At 35.7% G+C, this 26,264-nt stretch overlaps 1 protein-coding gene across 2 annotated transcripts in view; it reads left to right on the top strand.

Annotated features, from left to right (window-relative positions):
* The first annotated feature begins 562 nt into the window (after positions 1 to 562).
* The window catches only part of LOC121727093 (zinc finger protein Gfi-1b), a 63,528-nt gene continuing 37,826 nt past the window's right edge, over positions 563 to 26,264 (top strand). For both annotated transcript variants that reach the window (XM_042114779.1, XM_042114772.1), the window contains exon 1: positions 563 to 834. In XM_042114779.1, coding sequence (XP_041970713.1) covers positions 711 to 834 — 124 coding nt within the window. In that variant the 5' untranslated portion in view covers positions 563 to 710. The remainder of the gene's footprint in view (positions 835 to 26,264) is intronic.

The following is a 26,264-nucleotide window of genomic DNA, read 5'->3' as shown; positions in this document are numbered from 1 at the left end:
TATCTAAGAATTAAAAGTCTATATTATTTATGTTATAATTAAATTATAATAGTATCATAATATATCACATATATTTATTAATTCTTAGATATTTAATATACTTACCTCGTAAGTATATTAAATATCTAAGAATTAAAAGTCTATATTATTTATGTTATAATTAAATTATAATATTATCATAATATATCACATATCACATGTCACATATTATTATTTTACAGATTATTTATTAAAACGTAGAGTTTGAAAACAAATTATAACATTTCAATTTACCATACATAATTAATTTTTGCAAACTCTACATTTTCTTAAAACTTCTAAAAGTTGACTAATCAGTAATTTATCAGTTCAGCAGCGAAAATATGAAAGACTAAGTGCAACGGAACAATGAGATCTATCAGGAATGATTGTGTTACCTATACAAAGCGATTGTCACGCGCGCGGGGGGCGGCGCCTGCCACGCCCCGCCCACTGCGCCGATAAGGTCCAAATCTCTATGTGCGCCCTACAGATTTTCGGCTTTAGCGAACAAAAAGCCGCCGGCAGTCGAGCGGAGTGTGCGGCTGCCTTAATAGACCCGAGTGGCCCGCGCCGGTTGCACGCTCCGCGACTATATTCGAAATTCGAAAAATTCAAATTCGAGTACCAAATTTTTCGGCGGAAGAAATTCGATTATTTTTTTTAAATTAAGGTTATGTTGTTGTTTTAAAATGGAAGTTAGTGCGATGCCTCCGATGCCCCTGGACTTTTCCATGGTGCGGAGCGGCGGCAGCTCCCCGGGACAGGAGCCCAGGCCTGTCTCCAACAGCGCCTTCAGGGTCGTCACACCCAAAGGTTGGTGGGAATATTTATTTTAGGGCTAACGCGTGCCGCGTGTAATAGTTTTTATTTTCTCCTTTTTTGCTGATAAGAATAATGTTCTATTTGAAGTTTGCTTATATTCCAGAAGTAAAGACATGAGACTCATATTTTTAAGCTTTAAATGTATTTAAATACTTATTTATAGAAAGACAAAATAAATAAAACTGGTAGTTAAAATGCAATAGGCGCCATCTCGCGCCTTACCAACCCAAGTAAGTGAAATTTGTTTTTTTTAAAGTGTAAGAAACTATTTCCGAAAGATCATATTTTGTTCCTTTAATTTATCTAAAAAAATGTTTAGTCGTCTAGATTATTATAATGTAGTGAGAATGTTTTAAAATATATATATTTTTTTTAGTAATAGTTTAGTTTTTTATTTGTATTGATTGCAATTGTTGGTTAGTAGAGTTATAAAATTTCTGGAGTAAGTGTTCTACGAGTAATAGACATCTCTAGGTATAATTGGCAATTCGGCATTCAACTAGTCCTTTCCAGCTTTTTAAAGAGAAAAGAGATATTGATTAATCACCGAATATCGTTTAAAAAAAAAAACAAGTTTTTTTATCGCTTTTATTATAAATTTGGAGTTAAGCCCGGATCTATATAGGACATCCATATATAGACAAATAGACAAAAATTCTGAAAACTATATTTTTGACTTCGATATCGATTGTTGATCACGACCCAAGTATTCTTTTAAAAAATATTCAATGTACAGACAAGACTTTCGTACGATTTTATTATATTATGTATAATGTATATAATTTACCACTATTATTTTTAAAAGTCTTTGTGTAAAGTTGAAAAAAGAAATCAATTTTTTTCTAATTTTGTAATAACATACCTAGGGTACGGGCACCAGTAGTCAGCCTTTTAGTGGAAAGTGCAAGTTTAAATGTGGATAGAAAATTATTTAAAATAGTAATCCAAAATATTTTGTACTCATTCGCTTAATCATTTATTAACCATTGTTATGAAATTAACATATAAGATATTTTTTCTTAATAAGTATTGAAAATAAAGTATTTTTCAAAACAAGGCACATTTCCCCAGTACTCAGCCGTCACAACCCAGTTCTCGGCCAAATAGCTACCAGTAGTCAGCCTCTCCTTAGATGTCCCTCGAAAGAGACCTATGGAGCTGAAACAAATAAACAATGCATGTCTGGTCTCTGACAATGCCAAAAAACTAAGAAATTACTTGGTAGGTAGGTGCTTCATAAATAAATGAAAAAGTTAAGCAGCGTAAGTTACTGATGGCTGAACACTGGGTATACCTCACCAGTACTCAGCCGTGGTTCGACCGTGTCTAGTTAGGCGGCCGACTACTGGTTTTTATATGGAATTATGTATGACCAGTACTCAGCCGGGGGTGGCTGAACACTAGATAATGTACAAGAAACGCATACCCGGTAGTCAGCCACCTCATTATTTAAATAACTATAAAGAAACTGTTCTATAACTCATTTGATTTAGACGTAAAAAATGTAATAACAATATATTTTAATAAAATATAACACAAAAGTTAAGAAGAAATCACAATAACTCACCATTTTGTCGGGCACTACCCACTAAGAAAATTTTGGCGCGCAAGCCGCATCTTGACTCGACTAGTGACAACGTCGAATTGGAATCAGATTACCATTTCTTGCAGCCACTTAGCGTCATTGTGACGTTCTGAACTGACCAATAAGAAGGCCAAGCTTTTTTTAAAAGTAACTTGATTGGTTAATTTGCAATAGAACGCTATTTCTAGAGGTTTTTAGCTGGAAAAGGCTGACTACTGGTGTGGGGCTGACTACTGGCGCCCTTACCCTACATGTACTTATGTAGATTCATATTGACAATATTAACAAGTCTGCTCTAATTGTTGTCGATATTATTATAATACATTAAAACCGGCCAAGTGCGTGTCGCGACTCGCGCCACGCGCAATATAGGGTTCCGTAGTAAAAAATATAAAAAAACTAGCGAGTTTTTGATATATTTTTAGTGGTCAACTAAAACGTGTTTTATACTACCAACAACATCATCTCAGTTACGTTTAAAGGAATTTGAACGAAAAGTTCCTTCATACGTCTTCTCCGAATATATTTTTTTTAGTTAATCGACTATTACTTATGAAGTCTTCTTAGCCGTGATAGTTTTCCTTTTCAATTCAGCATATTTTCTACTCCTGTGAATTTTGTCACATTTCCAGAAGCAGCCGTTTAGCTGGTAGGAGGGAAGGGACAATGGAGTCAGAGACTCTAACGATTATTCCATTTTAAAACTTCATATTTCGCAAATGGATCCTTAAACTGGAAAATGATCTAGAAATACTCGTAATATTTTAAAAAAACCTATCCAACGACACCCCACCCGGTGGGGTGGACGCGAAAAAAATTAATCTCCGCTTGATGTAACCTTAAAATGTTTTTTTTTTTAATCTTATATACCATTTTGTCGGCATCATTAATAATATGTGTATTCGTGCCGAATTACAGTTTTGTAGGTCCTATAGTCTCTGAGTGTCGTCTCAGACGGACAGACTTACAGACAGACGGACGGACAGACCGAAACTATAAGGGTTCTTTGTTGACTAGGGTCTACGGAGCCCTAAAAATTGGTCTGTTACCAAGGTACCTACATAAAGACGAGGAAGTGCCCAATACTAATTGAAAATCTAAACTGCGTGTCAATATCCAATCCATACTAATATTATAAATGCGAAAGTGTGTCTATCTGTCTATCTGTTACCTCTTCACCACCTATACTACTGAACAAATTTTGCTGGAGATACTTTGTATACCGGGAAAAGATAATAATAGGATATACAGATATTACTTATCCCTGCAAAATGTATGGTTCCCACGCGATAAACAAACAGAGGAGTTGCGGACGTCATCTAGTTACTATTATCTATTTATTTATCATCAACGCAAATGTCATAATTACTTTCATAAAACTTGCTTGACTACGTCACCGCTTATGTTCGGGGGTACTAGTGAGAGTAGTGGGGGTAGTGGGGATAGTAGCGGGGCTCGATAGTGTATAAAAGGCGGTGTTTTCAATCAAAGGATGCTCCGGTGTTGGGGCGAAACGCGCGTCGAGGTATTCAACCTGCATGGTGGTGAGGGGCCTTGCACGGATTTGCCAACATTATTGCTTGTATGGTGGTGGTGTTTGCAAGTTCTTGCATGCGAGTGTACGCATAGGCAGTGTGGGAGGAGGGAGGTGCTGTACGCATGCCTATGCGTACACTCACTCATTTACTTAAAGGTGGAAGTTGTTTTCGCGGAATATTGCTAAAAATAATAACAAACTAAATTTAAAAGCTGTTTTGCCGATTTGACTGTTAAACTTTCATGAGTTTTTTGAAAGTCCGTCTATCTTGGATGGATTTTTGACCTTTTCACTGTCATCACTTATCATCATTGGAATAATTGTGCTGAAATCTACGAATAATAAAAACAACTGAAACACTTATTTTAAAATGCATTCTTAGTCTTATTATTCTCGTATGCACTCTTATGCAACTATCATAATGTACAGGAGTCAGGATGTAACTAAACAAAGATAATACTTTAAGATAGGGTTTGTATGAGTCCCTTGCATAGAGTGAACTGTGAAAGTCGCAGCGCTGAATGAGAAACTTATTTTTCATTTTTTTACTTCAATTCGCTGCTTTTTAGGGTTCCGTACCCAAAGGGTAAAAACTGGTATTAGTTATTACTAAGACTTCGATGTCTGTCTGTCTCTCCGTCTGTCTGTCACCAGGCTGTAATCCAAGAACTGCTATAGCTGGACTTCTGAAATTTTTACAGATTGGTTATATCTGTTGCCGGTATAATAACAAGTACTAAAAACAAAATAAATAAATATATAAGGTGGGCTCCCATACAAAAAATTTTTTTGCTATTTTTGCTCTTTATAACGGGAACACATAGGCAATTGAAATGTTCAGAAAATACTTAATTGTATTTGTACTTTAATAATTATTAATCAAATTTAAATAAATTAAATAATTACGTTAGGCTCCCATACAAAAAATACAATTTTTAGCCTATTTTTGCTCTGTAGTGGTACGGAATCCTTCGTACGCGAGTACAACTCGTACTTGGCCGATTTTTTTTCACAGTGAACTCTATACAAGGGACTCATACAAACCCTAAAGTATTATAATATTAAATATCCATAGCAAATAACTTTTCCACGGTCCACCACAATTGTAATAATCTCCTTTTATTGCTCTTTTTATTATATCCAAATTTTTGGCAGTTGATAGAAATTATCCATAAATTCGATTGTCTCTACCAAAAGGAGGTAATATGGTGATAATGTAGAGCTGATTGGTCAAAGGCTGCATCGATAATAATTCTTAACGCCAAAAGTACTCGAAATACTTACGCTTAATGTAGTACAGTTGGCTTCTTAAATATGTGCAATAAAAAAGTTTTTATTTAAATGACTATAATTCAGGTAGCTTAAAAAATTAAATTACATGGTTTATTACTGAGATAGAATGTAGATGTAAGATAGTTACTTAAAAGTACAACAAAGAAATAATGACTAGGATATGAAAATAATGATTTACATTATAAAAGAAAATGCGGTTACTATTAGAATCAAAAATTATTTAAAAAACTAAGAATATTTGCAAAGTATTAGTCTTAAATAAAAATATGAAGTTAAAAAAGTAGCTTATATTTTAATCATGAGTCATGACACTCATCAAATTAAAAAAAACCTTAAAAACACAAAATAAATAATCTGATACCTAACTGGAAGTTGGAACTTATGTCTTGACTCTAAAAATGGATACTTAAGCATGTTTTTCAGTTTTATTTTTCCTTCCTTATTATGAAAATATTAATATTATTTGGTTAATTTGTTCAAAAACAAACATAATATTGTTAAATTAAGCGGTGGTTTCATGACGTTATCCAAATATCATTGCAAATACAATAAATATAATACTATGAGGAAGGATATTCGTTATTATTCGGTATTATTTTCATTGTCGTGACAACTTTGCTTTAATTCTGATTACTGCAATTGGATGCAAATTAGGAAAATGGAAATAATATTATATCGTAAATAATTATTATGATAAAAAGGACTATTCAAACAGCTGTATTTTTTGTTTGAAATTAGTGCGGTAGTACTTAAACCTCTTCATTAGGGCAAAGACTACTGTACCTATATCCCCAAAGCCGTGGCTAAAATAATTTTTATCTCTATTTATTATTCCAAAAGAATATTATGCGGAATAAATGTGGAAGTGTGGATGTTCATTACTTCATGACGACTCTGAACCGATCGGGATGTTTTTTTGGAGATATTTCGAGTCTCGTTACCTCTTTATCCCGAAAAAAATTTTGAGTCTGGATAAAGGACATAGGATAGTTTTTATCGCGAAAAAATGTACGGTTACCACATAGTTCGTATATAACTAAAATAAAACATATCCGAAGCCTTTAGTAAAAATTATCGTTATATTTTCGCGACTGAGTGTACTTTAAGCGCCGAAGCAGAATGCAAGTGAAATATTAATTTTCAATTTCTCTCGCGATGAGCGCATTTCTTTTTTTTTCCGCATCCCGGAAAATTTTTCATGAAAATTGTTCTGATCTTGATTGGATTTTTTTTTACTTTATTATAATATAATAATTGATTTCATAATTGCAAAAATTCTTGTAAGTAATTATAATTATAATTTTAATTGATAGATTTATAACTTTGGTACAATTTTAAACAGGTCTTATGTAGTTTATATTAAGGATTCTTGCCAAGCTGGTTGTCTATTGCTGTGGTAGATATATGACAAACGTTTTCGACTTAAAACATAGACATAAGGGGAATGCTAAAAAATTATGCCTCATAACTTTTTTGTTTCAAACATGTTAGGGGGTGTAATACCTATAATATTCAAAATTTCTAGGAGACTTTGGGTCTATTTTAAACTTATAAATCGAACATTATGGCAACATTCAGATAATGTTGGCATATTTAATTTAAATTTCTTTGCTTATTATCTGATTTCATAATAATACTTCAATTAAAATATATTTATTCTTAACGTCACAATGTTACTTAAAAAAATTATCAAACACTTGTACAAAGTGAGCCACCCCAAAACAAAGTGTATTTAGGTTAAAAAATAATAAAAGGGCAAATTAGTGAAGCGTCAAGCCGTAAAAAGGGCGAGGTAGGGCGAGACAATAACACGGCGCTAATCCACCATCCCGGGGGCCCTGGACCGAGGCCCCGCGACCCCTCGGGGCCCTGACCGAGGCCCCGCGAACCCTCGGACCCTCAAAGCATCTTTCGGACTCGACAAGTGTAAACAAGTAACACTTGACGAGTTTTAATTTTACAAGTCTATACTGTATAGGGTGAACATGACTAGTGATTGGACAGTTCTAGTCATTGGACAGATCACAAAAACACTATAATATTTATTAAGGTTGCTTTAAAAACTACCTGCTTTTCTTTAATAACAGGCAAGTTTTAAAGCAACATTAATAAATATTGTGTTTTTGTGCTTTTTCCAATGACTGGTACTGTCCAATCTACTAGTCATTTACCCTAGTGGCGTACTTGACAAGATTATAGGTACACTTGTTTGTCAAGTGGTTTGATTATGGTTACTAGGAAATCCTTCTTACTTGGCATGGACATGGCAATTTTTTATGGGCTAATATAAGATTCTGGGATAATTTTCATCAACAGAAAGTAAAATGCATCCAGTCAGAACAACTTAGGACTTAAAACTTTGGCATTACTAGTGCAGAGAAGAAGAAAGCTAAAAATGTTTTATGAATATTTGGGATTTTCTAACTGGAGTTGATCTGTTCAAAAGAGCTCTTGATCAGGTTTTTTTGTTGTAGGCCATAAAAAGTGCTTGTAAATGAATAAACTCCTGTCAACTAAAAATGTTTAAAACTGGCATTAACTTTCTCCTTTCTAAAAAAATATTACACCGCGTTAATAGTTTGCAGAAATATTACCGAGAGTTCGAAAAATATTAATGTACAATAAACAATTAATAGTTAGTCTGTAATCCTGATTGGCAATACCGACATCTGATCCGGCTAATCGGATCACAACTATTCGACTATTATGTCCGTACCTACGTTGATTTTAATGGGATTGCCGGTTTCCCGGAAAAGCCGGATTTATTGTATGAAAGTAATAGCGAACTGTCGTAGTGATATTTTTTCAATTTTTCTTGAGATCCATCCCGTCGAATTCATCACAGATCTAACCGGACATACACACACTTTGCACACAAATGGAGTACTAACAGTCCTCCCGCGATCAGTCCTATTGGATTCTTCCTATTTTATTTGGCACGACAAAATATTATGTTGGCAGTTGTGTCCTTATTCATTTTTCAAATAGTCCTTATAGTTACAATAATAATTATGATGGTAGCGATTCTATGCCATACAAATTGAAATAAGATCCGTTAGGACACAGTAAGAAGTCAGAAAAACTGACGCTAAGCTATGGAAATGTAGACTAAAAACCAGAAAATAATACCTTATAGGTATCATTTAATCTACACGACTTTGTCATAGAGCTTAGAAGTGACTGGTTCAAAATTACAAAATAGCAAATTCGCATAAACTCTTTTTAGCGCCATCCCTTAGTATATTGGTTGCACTATAGCCTGCATTATGAGCCTTTTGCCTGTAGACATTAGGTAGGTTTTGCGACCGTTTGCTGTACATGGTGAATAACGGTGATTCGTCCATCCATCATCAGGGATGGAGATCCAATTTCCAGGCCCGTGCCGGCCTAAATGGATTACTCGGTACTACGACTAACCGATTTGTTCCTTTTGGAGTTCACTATGTGGTGTAAATCCAGGTGGAGGTAGCTAAAGGTATATAAAATAGAAAAAGTTAAAACACGTGGCTGTGTAGATCAAAGTTCATGTACCTTAAAACAAGGTTATGTAGATCAAAATTCATCCAAGAGAATGACGTTTTAAATTACACTAGAGACCCGCCCCGGCGTCGCATGGTATAAAAAATGATTAAATCGATAGCCTATGATCCTTCACGTGGTCTACTTCTTATCTGTGCCAAATAACATAAAAATTGCTACCTTAGTTCGTGAGATAAGCCCTTTCAAATAATTTCCCCCGTTTTTTCCACATTCTCCTATTAGTCTTAGCGTGATAAAATATAGCCTTCCTCAATAAATGGGCTATCTAACACTGAAAGAATTTTTCAAATCGGACCAGTAGTTCCTAAGATTAACACGTTCAAGTTAGCCCTTTCAAATAATTTTCCCCGTTTTTTCCATATTTTCCATATTTCTTTGCTCCTATTAGTCTTAGCGTGATAAAATATAGCCTATAGCCTTCCTCGATAAATGGGCTATCTAAAACTGAAAGAATCATCAAAATCCGTTTTAAAGATTAAAGGGAACAAAGGGACATGAGGGAAAAAAGCAACTTTGTTTTATAATATCTAGTGAAAAAAAATTTTCGTCTTTCAGAGCTGCTACTTTCACAGTGAACTCTCTACAAGGAACACGTACACACCCTAAAGTATTATCACTTATTTTTGTTACACACTGTATATATAAAACTCAAAGGTGACTGATTAACATGGTGATCTATCAACGCACAGCCCAAACCACTGGACCGATCGGTCTGAAATTATGACGACGGCATCCGCTAAGAAAGGATTTTGATCAATAAATTAAAAGAGGGCATGGAAGTTTGTATATAATAATACTTCTTAACGCGAGCGAAGCCGCGGGCAAAAGCTCGTGTATGTATAGATTATAAAACTGCGATTTTCAACTTAGCATGCTGTAAGTTTTACCATATAGGTTAATAACAACTTGATAGTTACCAAACGTGAGTATAGGTACTACTTTCATAACCATTTATTAGGGATTTTCATTTCACGGACAAATTGTTATAGTATTATGCGAAACAATTAACGTAACAACTACAGTTACTGCCGTATGCGCAAGTGCAATAAACGGTTTCTGAGTCAGTGCAACATATTAACTGAGTTTCAAAGTACTTATATAAAAAGAATACCACCGGTTTCAAAAGGCTTCACGAAAAATTAAGAGGATACACCAAGGGCGAGAGAAATTGAAAATAGGTATTTGAAAATGTATTGCTGTCTCACCAATCTCAAGTCTCCCACCACAGAGCGCGATAGAGACAACACGACAAAAGTTCTAATGAAAGAACAGAAAATCTTCGATTCGTTGTCCGCTGATTCCTTCTCCAAAACTTAACCGATTTAAGTACTTTTTCATTAAAAATTAAAGCAAGGCTTGAGCTGTGTTCCTATTTTTTACTTTTTTTTGTATATTTTAGCCAGTTTTGTTTTCTGGGTGTTTGAACACAGAGGAAAATCTGGTATTTTTTTGGGTTTTTGGACGTTCTTATCTTTTTTAATAATAATATTATGAAAAAAAAGAAAACATAGGGACATGCTAATTGTGGCCATAGATATTCAAGAAAAAAATCATAAGTCTACCGGCATTATCCAGGGAGGAAACAGGGGATAGCGTTTGTATGGAAAAACGGCGGTGTGGACTCCTATTAACAAACATCCATCCATCCACTTATAAGATTACATCTAATAAGACGCACAATTTTCTCACGTTACCGTTAGCAGATGTAGACAAAACGTAAAATCGCGCGGCCTTGTGCACATCCGACATCCGGAGATGACTTATTGTCACACACACGACCACTCAAGCTGAATCACTGAAAATAATACGCCTTTTCATAAACAGTACCTAACTATAATAATAATTGAAGACGTGAGTGGAAGAATCGAACAAGTAACATTTCGTAACATACGGACAATAACTCATTTTTTTCCATATTATTTTAATAAAACTTGTAACTTATCTACTTCATAACCAAGCCTAATATATCTGGCTACACATACTCCTCCATTAAAACAAAAAAACGGGACGTTTTTTCATATTACTTAGTACTTACCCTATTCATCCACTCACGTCTTGAATTATTATTATAATGTTGAACATAATAATACTATATTGACGATATTGATATAAATATCAACTGGCTTTCCCAAAGAAAAGAAGGTAAAGTTGGCTAGTTCGATAAAAACTTCCCGGTCACTGGATATTTTAAAGTAGTTTTTCTATTCGCTTGCGCTATATTTTGTTAACTTCAATTAACCAATCAAGAATGATGTTGAATTGATAAACTCCCGTAAAACCCCAGAGACTGGATTCGGGAAATATTATGTGAAAGTTTTGAAGATAATTTAATGACAATATTTTTCCTTAAGTTTGGTTCAATTATAAAATATTAGAGACTCATGGCTATATTGAATGCCGAGATTATGCAAGTCGAAAAATTATTAGAGGTTTCTAAAATAGAACGGTATTGATTTTAAATCTAAGAATGGAAAAGAAATAATTCAGAATAAGGGATTGATCAAGATGATTTCTCTCTGAGGGACCAATTATTATTCTGATTTCAAATCAGAAAGTAGAAAAGAAATGAAATTCGCAACGAACGAGAAATCAAATAAAGACTTGCGGGTTTTGAAAGGTGAAAATGTTCTTGACAGCCATAATCTAATATCGTGAATTGATTTTCGGAATCTTATTTTTTCATCTTTCGAAGCGTTGTGTAATTTTACTTGTTTGGCCTTAATATTGTAACTTATTTTCTAAAGTTGAAGCTGCTTGACTTGAATAATTGCCGTTAATGACTAGATCATCATTTAACCAACTCGTCATTTAATTATGACGGTGAACTTGGAAAACAAAACTGTAAGTAAGGGTCATTATGATTTAATTTAAACTCCATCAATTTCTGTTCTCTTTCTTCAGCACTATATCTAGATGACAACTTGTCCAACGATCCACAAGAGTTACAGCAGTACGGTTGACCTACAAAACGCACCGTCACAAAAAAGCCTATCTTAGATAAATCTTGCCCTTAATTTAGTCGTAATTATCTGAAGCGAGGCTGATCCCCGCCCATTAGGCTAATGGGCCACACGTGCTCCTCGGGTAAAGCAGATTTACTGCCCAAATACATTATTAATGTACCCTTTGAACACTTCACGCTTGGCCACTTGAATTTACAATAAATTGTTTAATTGTCACATTGTGATTCATCCCGCCAATTGGAAACAACGAACTGTAAAATGTCTGACGACTGATGTTTTGATGTCCATATCTTTTAGTTAGGAAAATGTTGAAGAAAACAAAGAGGTTATAATGCTCAAAGTCAAAAATCAAAATGCAGTAATTAAACTCGCTTGGCTTGCGGTTAGCGTGTTATGCTTCTTACAGACGAACGGCACTTGTCGACGGCAGCTGTCGACGGCATTCGATGGCAGTTGACAAGTGTCGACGGCTCATCTGATAAGAGCGCTAATACGCAGCCAAGTTGCAGTTTACGATTTCTGATAACATAGAAACACACACCTCCAAACACTTTCTTCCGATTGATTCCAAACAACGTTTCGATTGTTGTTCTAAAGATGCAGCAATGACAACGCGAATGTTAATTGCTCATCTTAAACAAAAAAAACCTCATCATGTTGCTACAATTTAATTTGTGCAGACGTTATACTCTTTTAAATTACACAAATTGTCGTATTTCCCTTGTAGCTTCATACTGAAATTCTTCCAAATCGCATCAGTGGTAAAAGTTCAGAAAAGTTCCAATATACATCGTCAAAGACTTTCAAGAGGAAGGCCGACTGGTCTATGCGGTCAAATCTTATATTAACCCTTCCTGCCGGGATGTCGGCTCGTCAGGCTGGCGGCGCTTGTGACCAATTGCCGGCTGAATCATCGATGTTTTCTAATGCTACCGATTTTAATTGGCCACTTTTTGTGTCGCAAGATGGGACAGAGAGCTGTAGAGCATGTGAAAGATTTTAATTTGAAATGTTTGCTGGTGTAACACGGTAACTCTTTTAACCCAAATTTAAGCAAGATTTTTATTTGTAAAATGTGCTGGTGGTAGTATTTCAAGCCAACTTCAAGTTTAAAGTACGGCAAGGTACTGTAATGTAAAGTGAATTTAGCTATTGAACTTTTTCGTAGACCTGCTACGAAACATAAAGGTACAAGTTGGAAGCCGGCTACATGAAGCGGCAGCGGACGACATGTCGTCGCGACACTATTGGTTTCTATGTATTTCTATGATAAGTGTCGCTAGCTTCATGTCGCTAGCTGCGGAGGGTATTTCATAGAAATACAAACAAACCAGTAGTGTCGCTGCGACACGTCGTCTGCGGTTGCTTCATGTCGCCCGCTGCCAATCGGCACCTTAACGAAAGTCAACTTTTAAAATATCTAAAAATCCATAATCTAAGGTTTTTTGACATGAATTTATCTATTCATAAGCACTTTTCATTGGCTAAGTTCAAAACATCAGCCAATCAACAACGCTATTGAACGGATAAACTCCTATTAGAAAAGCCCAGGAGCTGTGTATTCGATATTAAAATTATTGTACTGCCTGTGTCTTTTCCTGCATATCGCACAAGTGTGAACTGTGCTTATCTTCATGGATGTGGCCTGTGGGCGGTTTCAGCTGGCATGACTAATGATTAATGACTAGAGCACTAAGGTTGAGACCTAAGTAGGCGGATCTAGCGCTGGGCGGGGTTGACAAGACTATTATGGTATTAAATGACATTTGGAATTTGATACTCGGCCTGGCAGGTCTTGATCCTTTTGACATCGATAAAGGTATTACTTTAGTATTAAAAATACGTGTGGCACTCCGCGACTGTCGCGGTAAAGCTAGTGCAAAGATTTTCTTATCTAGAATATATAATACTTATAGTCATAATCTAGTCGCACGCACACAAACACCGTGCCAAAGTCTGCCGTGTCGTGCAAACTCAAAAATGAAAAAACGTTAAACGATGCACGGCAAGTGGCAACGCCGCACCGTGTGCCGGTCGGAGTGGGGGATGTTAGGATTTTTTCGTTACGGCATTTCTTGATTAGGTGGCCGCGCTCAAAGCCCGCAATAAAAGCTATGGAATAGCTTAAAAACTTGTTATAAGTCCCTGAAAACGACTAATCTACGCCGCTCTTTCACGTGACCATACTGTGTTTGTTTTTGCGTTTGTTTTCAAATGCAATTAATCACTATCATCACCATATGAGCTTCATCATTAAAAGTTAATTAGTGATTGCTCATGCAACAAGTCTCAAATGTACAAGTATCATTAGATGCAACATAAAAAGATATTAGTCTCACACGATATGGCGTTAATAAAATATACTGTCAATTTTAAGTCAGCCACTCTCAATTGAAGCAAGCTTTCAACACAAGAAGAAGAAAGTTCCAATATATAGAGAAATGCGCGCAAGTTTTGCAGATTTCTTAACCATACTATATTATGACCCTCTGTTTTAAAGGGCATAGGCCCTTCACACATTCCACTACCATTGTGCCGCCAGGATCAACAGCGGCAAGTACGATAGCCTTTTAACATGATTTCAGATAGAGAATATTCTAAAACCGTATTGTAATTCGAAAAATATAGTACAATTTTCCTTCTCCAAGCAGCGGGAGACCACTCAAAATCATAATATCGGATAGTCAAAGTACTAAAGAGACTAGTACATGCTTATCCTGCGGGTCATGTGCGTATAATAGGTCCTTAAGGTACTTCCTAAAACCCGCGTCCATCCGACTTTGACCCCAATCAGCTGTGTCCCACGGGATTTAGTTTCAGGAGTTTATTAGCTCTGCGACGCGACAACTGCTAATAAAATGCTAACACTCATTCACTGCACACTTTATTTATTGCGACATGTTGCTCGCAACTTTGTTGTGCCAGAATTACGCGGTAACATTTTTTCCGGAATATTTTATACTTACTATTGTTTAATAAACAATAGTTAATTATCCTATACCGGTAGTCGGGACTGAGTGTCTTCATACAAACATGAAATCGGTTCTACGGCTAATGCTAAGTACTCACATACGGTTTTGCTCGATAGTTTTACTCCGAATCGAAGGAAATGACATATTTAATTCCATCGAGCCGGCTCGAAGCGAGCCTTTGAGCTGTCAGTTTTGGGGTCCACACGATGGTTAATAGCTCGATTTGGAGTAAAACTATCGAGCAAAACCGTATGTCAGTACTTAGCATAACGCGTGAAAAGGCCAGACACTTTTGCTTTTTTTTCTGATGGAAAGCAACTACCGTCGCCCATGGCCACTCGCAAGTCGCAACATAATATATTAGAATGGATATGTGATAAGATATGTGATTAGAAGGATTACTGTGGACCCGGGACGGGAGCGTCTACAACGCGAAACTGGACTAACATAACGTCATTTCACGTTTGTTAGAGTAGGACGCGGCATTCTCGTTCAATTGTTGAGTCTCAAAATGGTTTCGTGGTACGGCCCCTGGTGTGCGCATTTACATCTGCGCGACTACGGTGCGAACCGTAGATTATTCCCGCTCTGCCGACGCGAACGCTTCGCAGTCGCTTTGGTCGCATAGGTTTGGCCGAAGCTTCACTTTTTAAGTCATTTAGAGAAATTGATTTGTAGGCATCTGCCTAATCTAATAACCTTTACGAATGCATGCTGCTACGAATTTGGTGAGGTTCTGATAATTATGAATGATCCTATTAATATAGACAATTTCTCTGATCCTACATAATTTTTTACCTCTTCAAAATCAGAGTCTGTTGCGGTGTAGTCTGTAAAAAGTGTGACAAACAATTATGGCCAATTGCTTCTGCCCTGAAACGCTCAATCTCGCAATTAACACTGGCGACCCGCGGCCCGCGCCCGCGCCGGTCGCACGGCAATCATTAAATAGTATACTGATTCTTAACGAATTCGTTTCAAGGACTCGCGTTTGGGTCAGTTATATAGACTTGTTCGTAGGTTCGAAACGCAATAGGAAAAATAGTAGGTCCGGTCGTACGACATTCATTAATCATCCAGAATCAGTATACTATACAGTGTGTTAGTGTAAACACCGTTATCCTTGAAACTATCAAATGAGCCCGTCAAAATGAACAACTTTTTCTATGAGAACAATGCTGGGAACTAAACAAAAATGCCGTCTCCCACCCAACCCACACGGATGCCCGGATCGGCAATTACATACCCATACAGGGTATGAAGACGGATTTTTTTGAGTTCCCAGCATTATTCTCATAGAAAAAGTTGTTCATTTTGACGGGCTCATTTGATGGTTTCACTAACATCATGTATACTGATTCTTAATGAATTCGTTTGGGTCGGTTACTGCATCTAAGACGAGTTGTACGTAGGTTCAACCCACACATCTCAAAAAAGTTCCCAAAGCCGCCAAAATAGCCGCCACTTGAAAAAGAGGTTTGTCTATAAAAAAATTATGTAATGATGACAATAGTCAAATAAATAATAAACAAAATGAGTCAATGTATTCTTATAATTGCGACTGCGCACTCCATAGGTACCACAATCCATACTTCCATACTAATATTATAAATGTGAAAGTGTGTCTGTCTGTCTGTCCATCTGTCTGTATGTCTGTCTGTTACCTCTTCACGCTCAAACCGCTGAACCGATTTTGCTGAAATTTGGCATGGACATACTTTGAGTCTCGGAAAAGGACATAGGATACTTTTTATCCATTGCGCCAAACGAATTTTGGCGCAATGGAGTTGCGGGCGTCATCTAGTTAACAATATATTGCGAGTAACATTATTGCCATAAATAAACTTACACATCCTTAATTGTTCCTTTAGTTCCTTGTTTAGGGTCATTCATGTTATGAATCACTATCTGCATGGTCCATGTGATCGCGCCTTAAACTAGACTCATGAGTCACATTCGCTGTGTGAACGATTTAATTTTCAACTAGATCTCGTATCAATTAGCTGGGACACGTAACCCACGCGTGGGCGACGGCGTGGGAACGTGCCCACTTGATCCTCTTCGACCAAAAGTCTTTCACTGGAGAAATTAATGTATTAGTCAGTTTTACAGATATTTTAGTAAACAGTAAAGACAAAGGTTTATCATTGTCGAAAGACTTTTCCAATGTCGGGTTTTTCTATTAGTAAGGATGTAAATCTTATATCTTAAAACGAGCAATTCTTGTATATATATTGGAATCTCGGAATCGGCTCCAACGATTTTCATGAAATTTAGCATATAGGGGGTTTCGGGGGCGATAAATCGATCTAGCAAGGAATCATGTTTAGAAAATGTCATTTAATTCGTGTTTTCTCGAATACCGAGCAAAGCTTGGTCAAACAGCTAGTCCATACTAATAGAAATATTCATATCCATGCTATTATTATAAATGCGAATGTTTGCCTGTCTGTTTGTCTGGCGGTTACCGCTTCACGCCCAAAAGGCTGAACTGAATTTGCTGAAAGGTGTGGAGATACTTAGAGGAAAAGTGTACTAGATACTTAGAGGTATTCGCGCGAAAACGAATTTTGGTGCAACGGAGTTGCATGCGTTAGCCCGTACATTTTATTTTAAAATTAAAAAAAAACAAGCTTTTGATTTTGCAACGTGAAAAACAATTTACATCGAATCTCGAACAGAATGGCTTGGAGTCATTTGACTTTATTTTACAGAAAGACTTTATAAAGAAAGAAAATATTAATTTAAAAGCTATTATGTAAACTACTGTAGTAACTAGTAACAATTACAAGAATTATAAGAAACCCTAATTAATATCGAGAACACCGCTTCCTCTGATTGTGTTCGGGGAAGAGATTAACTACTATGTACGGATGTGACCCGACCTTTACTGGGACACAGAAACATTTGAGACAGTAGGCAAGTTTCATTCGGACTTAGCAACTTAATTCGCACAACGATAAACGGAACGCTTACAGAAAATTTACTAATTATATTATGTATATAGAAAGTACTTAATTATAAAACTTTAGCTTAGAAAGTAATAATAAAAATTCTTCACATAAAAAATATAACTCCATTTTTTATTATTTGGATTTTCTGGAAAGTGGTAAATACGCAAGGTTTTCGCGACTCTACTTTTGTCGAAAATTACAATAAAATTGAAGTTGTATTAATAGAGTTCGCGACGCGATTTATGTACAATAATTATTGTACATCATTATATTTTGCACCCTTTATTAATAGATTTCGTGACTCGACTTATATACAATAATTGTACATCATTATTTGCACCCTTTACTCAAAGGCAAAGGCAAAGGCACACTTATCCTCTGTCTCCTCATATTCTATGCGGATGTGACCCGACCTGGGCGAACAGTGGGCTCTGTGCTGTCAGACGGCCTGTCACCATAACGAGTTATTGTCGTCAATGCGCGATTGTCCCCAGATTAGCGAATTCCAGTGCTCTATAGACTATCTGTCTACGTTTAAAGAGAAAATTAAGAGAAGAAATCTACATTCTTGGGATTCGAATATAAAGACAGAAAGAATTTCTTGCGATTAAAGAACACGAACGAACACGAACTTAATTATTTGAGAGACGACAGTCTCAAGATAGGTACATGAAAATGGATACATAGTACAAACAAATGTTTTGTATCAAATGACGCCCGCAACTCCGTTGCGCTAAAATTCTTTGGTGCGCGGGAACCATTATTTTGGGATAAAAAGTATCCTTTCCTGGACTCTTGAGTATCTCCGTACCAAATTTCAGCAAAATCGGTTCAGCGGTTTTGGCGTGAAGAGGTAACAGATAGACACACACATATTTTACAATATTAGTGTGGATTGCAATAGCCTGTATCAATTATGATATATGTAATTGATTGTACTGTCGGTTCTTGGTGGAAATTCATGTTGTACACTAATAAAACACACTTTTCTTGCACTTTTTCCACTATATTAAGATATTATTATAACTTTTAACAAATAACACGACCGGTTTCGAAATTATTCATCATCAGGTGTAAGTTAAACGACGTTAAACTTACACCTGATGATGAATAATTTCGAAACCGGTCGTGTTATTTGTTAAAAGTTATAATAATATCTTAATATAGTGGAAAAAGTGCAAGAAAAGTGTGTTTTATTAGTGTACAATTATGATATCTCGTGTCTCAACTCAAGTGAGAGATCAAAACTTTTGGTGATTTATTAGTTTGTGTGATTTTAAATACTGCTCTTTCATAATATATTAATCAATACTATACCTATAACACACGCAGTTTTTCCCGAGCAGAGCAGAGATCACACTAAAATAGTTGTAACATTATCTCCATGGCTTCCGCCGTTCGCCGCCTAGATTACGCCGCGGCGGTTACAGTAGCGACTGTCTTGACCACCCAGGCTGTAACGAAACACCCGGCTTAGAACTGTAGAGCCGCTTGCTCTATTTATTTGGCTTTTGCTCGCGGCTCCGTGGTTACAAAGAAAAAATCATCTTTTCCAGGTAAAATGTAGCCAATGTTAATCCAGAGCTACCAATTTTACCTTTTAGAATCTGTAAAATTACGTAATTGACTGAAAAAAAATAATTTGTATTTTTAATCAGTGGCAAATTTTCGTCGTAACTTTTAAGTTTGTACCTGCAGTGTACCTTGTGAAAACAAGTGGTTTTATGTCCAATTTTTTAATTAATTGGTTATGCGTCACATAAAATAAGAGCTTCCAGTTATTGCTATCCCAAGAAATTATGTATTATTAATATCAATTTTTTTATAGATGTCGTCTCCATTCCACTTTGTGCGGATCTGATCTCATTGATTTCACATACAGAGCGTGTATTATTGGAATCGACTTAATCAGCCGACAAATAACTCCGCTCTTTACGCAATTGGTAATAAGCGATAAATTGCTTTGCAGCGCAATAAAAAATATTGTATTGTTCATCGCTAATTCAATGAGAGATTGTACTATAGTGATTATGATAGACGGATGTTGTCGCACAAGTACATATCAATGATGTTCAATTGTAGTATACTTTCATAAGTATCAATAATTATTTCATAGCTCTACTATAGGTCTATCTTCTGATGGCAATTTTTGACAGCGGATTTTAAAAAAATATCCTTGATCATTGGATAAACTTTTATATTTGCATGTTTCACACACAGAATCAGTCGCTATAAGAAAAAAAGGATCAAAATGTTTTATTCAAACTACCCCGGTATTGCTAGGGTCAATTTATTTTCTCACTTTTTGCCATCAGATTCTGGTAGATATATGAGCTGAACAAGTCTTCGATCAAATATTGTAACTTATGAAAAAGATTTGTATTGAGATTTATCTGATTTGCAATCATTGTAAATACCATAAAATATTTGATACAGCTGTAGAGAATGAAGATGCCTATATTCAATAAAAAATATTATTTAAATCAATAATATGTACAGAGTTTGAAACAATATTCATTTCATCTTAAACCCAATCAATTTAAAAGTTACTTCAATCATCGTTCCATATCGAGATAATCTTCACATGCAATAAAGTGGTAAATTGGCTGGCAATAACGGGTGCGGCGTCGCGTCGGCACCGGTAGCTGTAGAGAGTAGAGACGCACTAATCAGTATGGGATTTTTTTTCACAGTTTATTTAGGCAACACTGATATATTTGATAGTATTGATAGCGATTTGATAGCGGCTACTACAAAATTATACATAGACGTTTCAGTAATTAATTATAATAATTTATTAATTATTAATAAATATTCAATATCTGTGCAAAGTCTGTACTTGAAAAATTTTTAATATCTCTTTTTAGTAAGGCACGTGTTCATTTATATGCTGTGAGCAAGTTATTTTCTACTTATAATGAGGATGGTTACTACAACTCAATATAATTCGAAACATTTGATTGAAATTGTAGCAAAATTAATTTCATATGTATCATAAGTGATAAAGACATTACCCATATACAGGGTATAACAAAACTGTGTGATAATACTTTAGGGTGTGTACGTGTTCCTGATAGAGAGTTCACTGTGAAAGCAAGGCAAGCGCCCCAGTGGCACGAGTTTCCCCATACAAAAGAGAAAAAAAAATGGTCTTTCAGCGCTGCTACTTTCACAGTGAACTCTATATAAGGAACACGTACACACCCTAAAGTATTATCACATAGTTTTGTGACATCCTGTATATGCTACTCTTAAATTATAGGCATTCGTACCTTAGTACAATCCTAAAATGTCTAAATTACCACTAACTATAATAATATTATAATATTATGGAAGTAAAATAAATCTTCGACTTTATGAGCTTTCATAAATTTAAAACTGTATTTCTTGAAAACAAGTAACAATTTGAATAAATGCGGTATTAATGAACAGAAGTGTTGATATAAATGCATGCTTCAGTGTAACATAAACACAATTTCATGACGATCAACGTCTCAAATTTCATATCCAACACCAAGGCGAGATGTGGTACAAGTAATAAGATATAGTGACATACCAAATTATAGGGTTAACTTCCCTATATATTTTTTAATGAAATCGTTTGCAATAGGGCAAACGAGCAGACGGGTCACCTGATGGAAAGCAACTTCCGTCGCCCATGGACACTCGCAGCATCAGAAGAGCTGCAGGTGCGTTGCCGGCCTTTTAAGAGGGAATAGGGTAATAGGGGAGGGTAGGGATGGGGAGGGTAGGGATGGGAAGGGTAGGGAATAGGGGAGGGTAGGGAAGGGAATAGGGTAGGGGATAGGGCCTCCGGTATACTCACTGACTCGGCGAAACACAGCTAGAGATCAAAATTCCCCGGAAAGTTTCCATTTCTAAGGAATATTTCCTGAAAACTTCCAAATTCGGATGTTTTGAAAACTGTCATTTATCTTATAAAGACAGTTGTGACGTTGATTTTTAAATGCAAATAACACTAAAATTAGGTACTTTTTATAGTTTTGATTAAATTAAACATACTTTAGGTATAAAATATGTGATATGAAAGCAGATTTGTCTACTTTATTATTCAGTCGCATGATTTAGATCGTTTTTATAAATATTAATCTAAGATAACATTATTTTTAAACAGATATTGCTCAGGATGGACTTTGCTTTACGCTTTTCGATTTTTTATATTATTATATTTTTCTTTGAAACATATAAAATTATATTTTTAAATAAATACTAGAATAGTTTTCTAATAGTAATACAGAAAATAACATTTTTGAAGTATACGTGTCTCTATTAAGGGTCGAATTAACGGCTAAACTTCTTTCTAAAGTTAATCAGCTGATTTGATCTTACTCATACTTACATAAAAAAATTACGTATTGAATTGAGTACCTCACCTGTTATCGTCGGTAAAAATTACTATTTTATAGAAGAAAAACCATTTTAAAAAAATTCGCAAGTGTTTCTGAAAGTTTCCAAAATTTCGGAAACTTTGGAAGTTTTCACGGAAATTTTCCGGTAAACTTCCGGAAACTTTCCAAAGTTTCGGAAACTTTCCGAAATTTTCAACACTAAACACAGCGCAAGCGCTGTTTCACGCCGGTTTCCTGTGAGAACGTGGTATTTCACCGGTCAAGCCGGCTCATTCGTGCCGAAGCATGGCTCTCCCACGTATAATAATAATAATTTGGATGTCGCTACATCTTATAAAAAAATCCTTGGTAAAATCCAAATTATAGCTTCACACAAAAAAAAATGAATTAGTTGACCGTTTCGTTAGATAACTAAATAGTCATTTTAGAACTTATATAAGTTTGAAAAGTTGTTAGTAGGGAACCTATATAATAGTTGCAATAGTTTATTGTTCTTTAAAAAAATAACTCCAGCTTTTAAAGTAATAACTTCAGCGTTTCTTTTTAATAAAGCAATAACTGTTTCTAGTTTGATAATTTCTTCTTTTTACCAACTTTATTTTACTATATTAAACACATTAACCAAAACTACAAGGTTTTGTCCTTAGCTGCTACAGTTTTGAATCTCTTCAATACCTTTAACCCTTATCGACAACGTCCTTTCACTTGCACCATTACACACAGGAAGCTGGTCACAATTGGCGTCGGCAGCGACATATGACCTCCCCCCTCTCTCTCCCCTCCCCCCGCTGGCGCCGCGCTTTCAACTTTTTCGCGACGTGACTCACTAGATCACTGGTGATTCATGGATCCCGCGGGATGAGGAGGTCAGTGTGTTATGGCCACACATGATGCTATAGAATAGAAGTTATTGGTTAACGAAGTTTCTAGTATCTTAATAATAGATCTAGATGTTAGATAACGCTTAGTAACTTCAATTCTTTAAAGGCATTTTTCACCACTTTCAGATAAATTGCCAGATAACTTATCTGACGGATACCCCAGGAAATGGTGAAACATGCCCTAACTCTTGAGAGCATAGTTGCTGGTTTAGTATTTGCTTCCGATTAAGGGTGAATTACTGCAGCTTGATTAAAAGGATAAAATAAAAGGGCGAATCACAAAAAATAACATTCGTACATCTTTTTCTAAAGAGGCTTATTCCAACCTATCTTCTAAGCAAGGGAATTTTATACGAAATGAACAATCATAATATTATCGTAGCTTCCTTTACCTGCTGAAATATACCATGGTGAAAATGTTAAGGAAGTGAAACTTTAGTAGTTCGCTACTCTTTTACATAATATAATTATAGTCATCATCACATTTCCTAACCTAGTCTTTTCGTGATTTTTCTTCTGAAAGAGTTCCTGCTACTGGGTCTTTAACAAGTATAATTATTATAGGCCATAATATTATTCTATCATTTATTATGATCTAAAATATTCTTTCATTCCAACTATAGCAGATTGCTCCTTTTTCAACTGTGGCCTATACTGGCTATACCGTCAATTAAGCACCTACATAGAGCCCAGCCCATCGACTAGGCAGAATAATGTATATTTTGTGCCTACATCTCAGCCCAGTCTCAAAAGCGACTTTCTCTCCGCGTACCCTCCACACGACAATCTCTATATGTAAATAAATGGCTCTCAACAATTGGTGATGATGAGATAAGTGCGGTAAGTGAGTAAGTGTGCCACCTCGGCCCGCTGGCGCCACCGAATCGTCCGCTTCCTTCGGCACTGATTGTCCTTGCTCTTATCGTCCGCGTCCTGTTACCAAATGTCCGGTGCGATGTGGGGTCCGCGAAAAGGGATTTTTAAGACGAATAGCGTCCTCTGTTATGTTGAGTTTGGTGATGCTGTGTTTGTCTTTTAATCGATTACGGATTTTGTGGTGGTAACTTTTCTTATTTACTGTATTTTCGTTTTACATAACATCATGACCTATTACCAAATGTCTTGTCCAAAGTGAAGATGATGAAGAGTGATTTTTAAAACCAATAATACGATGGGGCAGTTGCTATCAACTAGATCTCCTTAAAAAGCATATTTGATTTCGCACAACAGCTCAAATTGCTTTATGCCTACTTCTAGTATTATTTATGAATGTTTAGGTTCATAATATTACTACGAACAAAGACTTTCAGATAGAGCTGATGAGATGCAATAAAAAATTGCAATACTTCAATATCCTTCACCAATTAGTAATTACCAAGACTCGATATTGTGACGACATTCCCATTATATTATATCACCTCCAAATAAACGTTCATATTTTAAGGAAAATCTAATTAATACCACATTGCAATTGCGTATTCTGAATAGTCACAGTTATCGAATGCTTTTCCCTGATATTTTCCTAATTTTAGCTGTGGTTTAGCAAAACTATTACGTACAAGACGTATTAGGACCACGTGATATCTTGTGCCGGTGCACGGTGGTTTGCCAGACCACAAATAATTACCAAACTATTAACATTATTTCCTAAAAATCAAAGTTCTGCGAACAGACAGATAGGACTGTTTCTATGGGAATGCCATAACGTCATGAAATTTGCCCTTACAATGATTAAATATCGGCCAAGTGAAAAGCAAAGATAGGCCAAAAATTATGTTTTTTGTATGGAATCCCCCCTCAAATCTTTATTTTATTTTAATATTATTTACTATAATTAATTATTAAACTACACATTTATTATAACTAAGGGCTTTGTAAAAATTTCAAGCGTCTACCTTTTGCCATTATTGATTACCAGCAAAAATGTCCATTCCAGTCCAAATATCACGTTTCTTGTATGGGAGCCCGCCTTAAATAATAATTTTGTTTTATTTTTAGTATTTGTTGTTATAGCGGCAATAGAAATTCACAAACTGTGAAAATTTCAGAATTATAGCGGTTTTTTGACATACAGGCAGGTGGACAGACGGACAGACATCGAAGTCTCAGTAATAGGATCCCGTTTTCACCCTTTGGGTACGGAACCTTAAAAAATTACTCCATCAGCGCTGGTAATTTCACCGTTAACTCTATAAAAGACTAAAAGAGACTCAATACACACCCTAAAGTATTACTTTGTTTTGTTCCATCCTAGTAAATTACAACGTGTGTTTGACTTTATAACTATCTGTATATATAAAAATGGATTTCCAATGGTGTTAGTAACGCTATAACTCGATAACGGCTGGACCGATTCTGCTAATTTTAGTCTTAAAATAATCATTGAAGTCCGGGCAAGGCTTTAACCCGTGAGAAGGCTCGCCTTATATTATTACACAGACAGGCGCGCGCGAGCAAATAGCTCACGCTACTTTAAATGCTTATTAATCTAGTGTTGCAGTAGTTATTGGCTTATAATTGATGTAAATCAATAAAACAAGGTTTAATCAACAAGAAATTAAGACACTTAATTGAACATTTAAAACATAAATCAACTTTTTAGGCAAATTACAAAACAACTTAATAATACTTTCTTCAACTAAAAATCACATATCTTACATAAAATATACTTAAAAAATTTGCTGTTCCATAAGATGTCCACGGGTGTGACTATCAAAACACATTGTACACATATATGTAACATGTTCCGTGCAGAGTAATTGCTTGCACAAAGTACATGCTTTTTTCGAGCGTCTATTCTTACGCCTGGGACATAATATAGAACAAAATCCGCTTGACGTAGGCTGTGCAATGGGTTCAGGAGTTGGAATAAAACGTTTCATAAGGAACTTGAGATCGGATGATATCTTTGTGATGCAAATCCGGCGTGAAATATGGGGTTTTACAAGCTGGAGCGCTGATCGTTTTTCCGCTGATTCATTTTATTTCTGTATTGAAGCTAAAATAAAAAAAATGTTATGTACATATCACTACAGAACATTTACTTATTATTTAAACATTATAATACATATCGATAACACAGTACCTAATAAAATATACAATAATAATGTATCTTATTCGAAACATAAATACTTACACGGATGGCCGCGCGATGAGCAAATTGCCGCACGATGGTACGTGGTCACCAAAAACGCATCGCTGAGCGGTCGCAACGGAACTGACCAACATGAGACTTGCGTCAGGGGGGGGGGGGAGGATGAATAGTTAGGAAGGTACCTAGACACTTAGAACGTTATGGCGATGGTATCACTAAAAATTTTAGAATT

This window comes from Aricia agestis, chromosome 1, assembly GCF_905147365.1.
Source record: "Aricia agestis chromosome 1, ilAriAges1.1, whole genome shotgun sequence".
In the NCBI taxonomy this organism is placed as follows: domain Eukaryota; kingdom Metazoa; phylum Arthropoda; class Insecta; order Lepidoptera; family Lycaenidae; genus Aricia; species Aricia agestis.
This window is presented reverse-complemented; position numbering and strand designations above follow the sequence as displayed.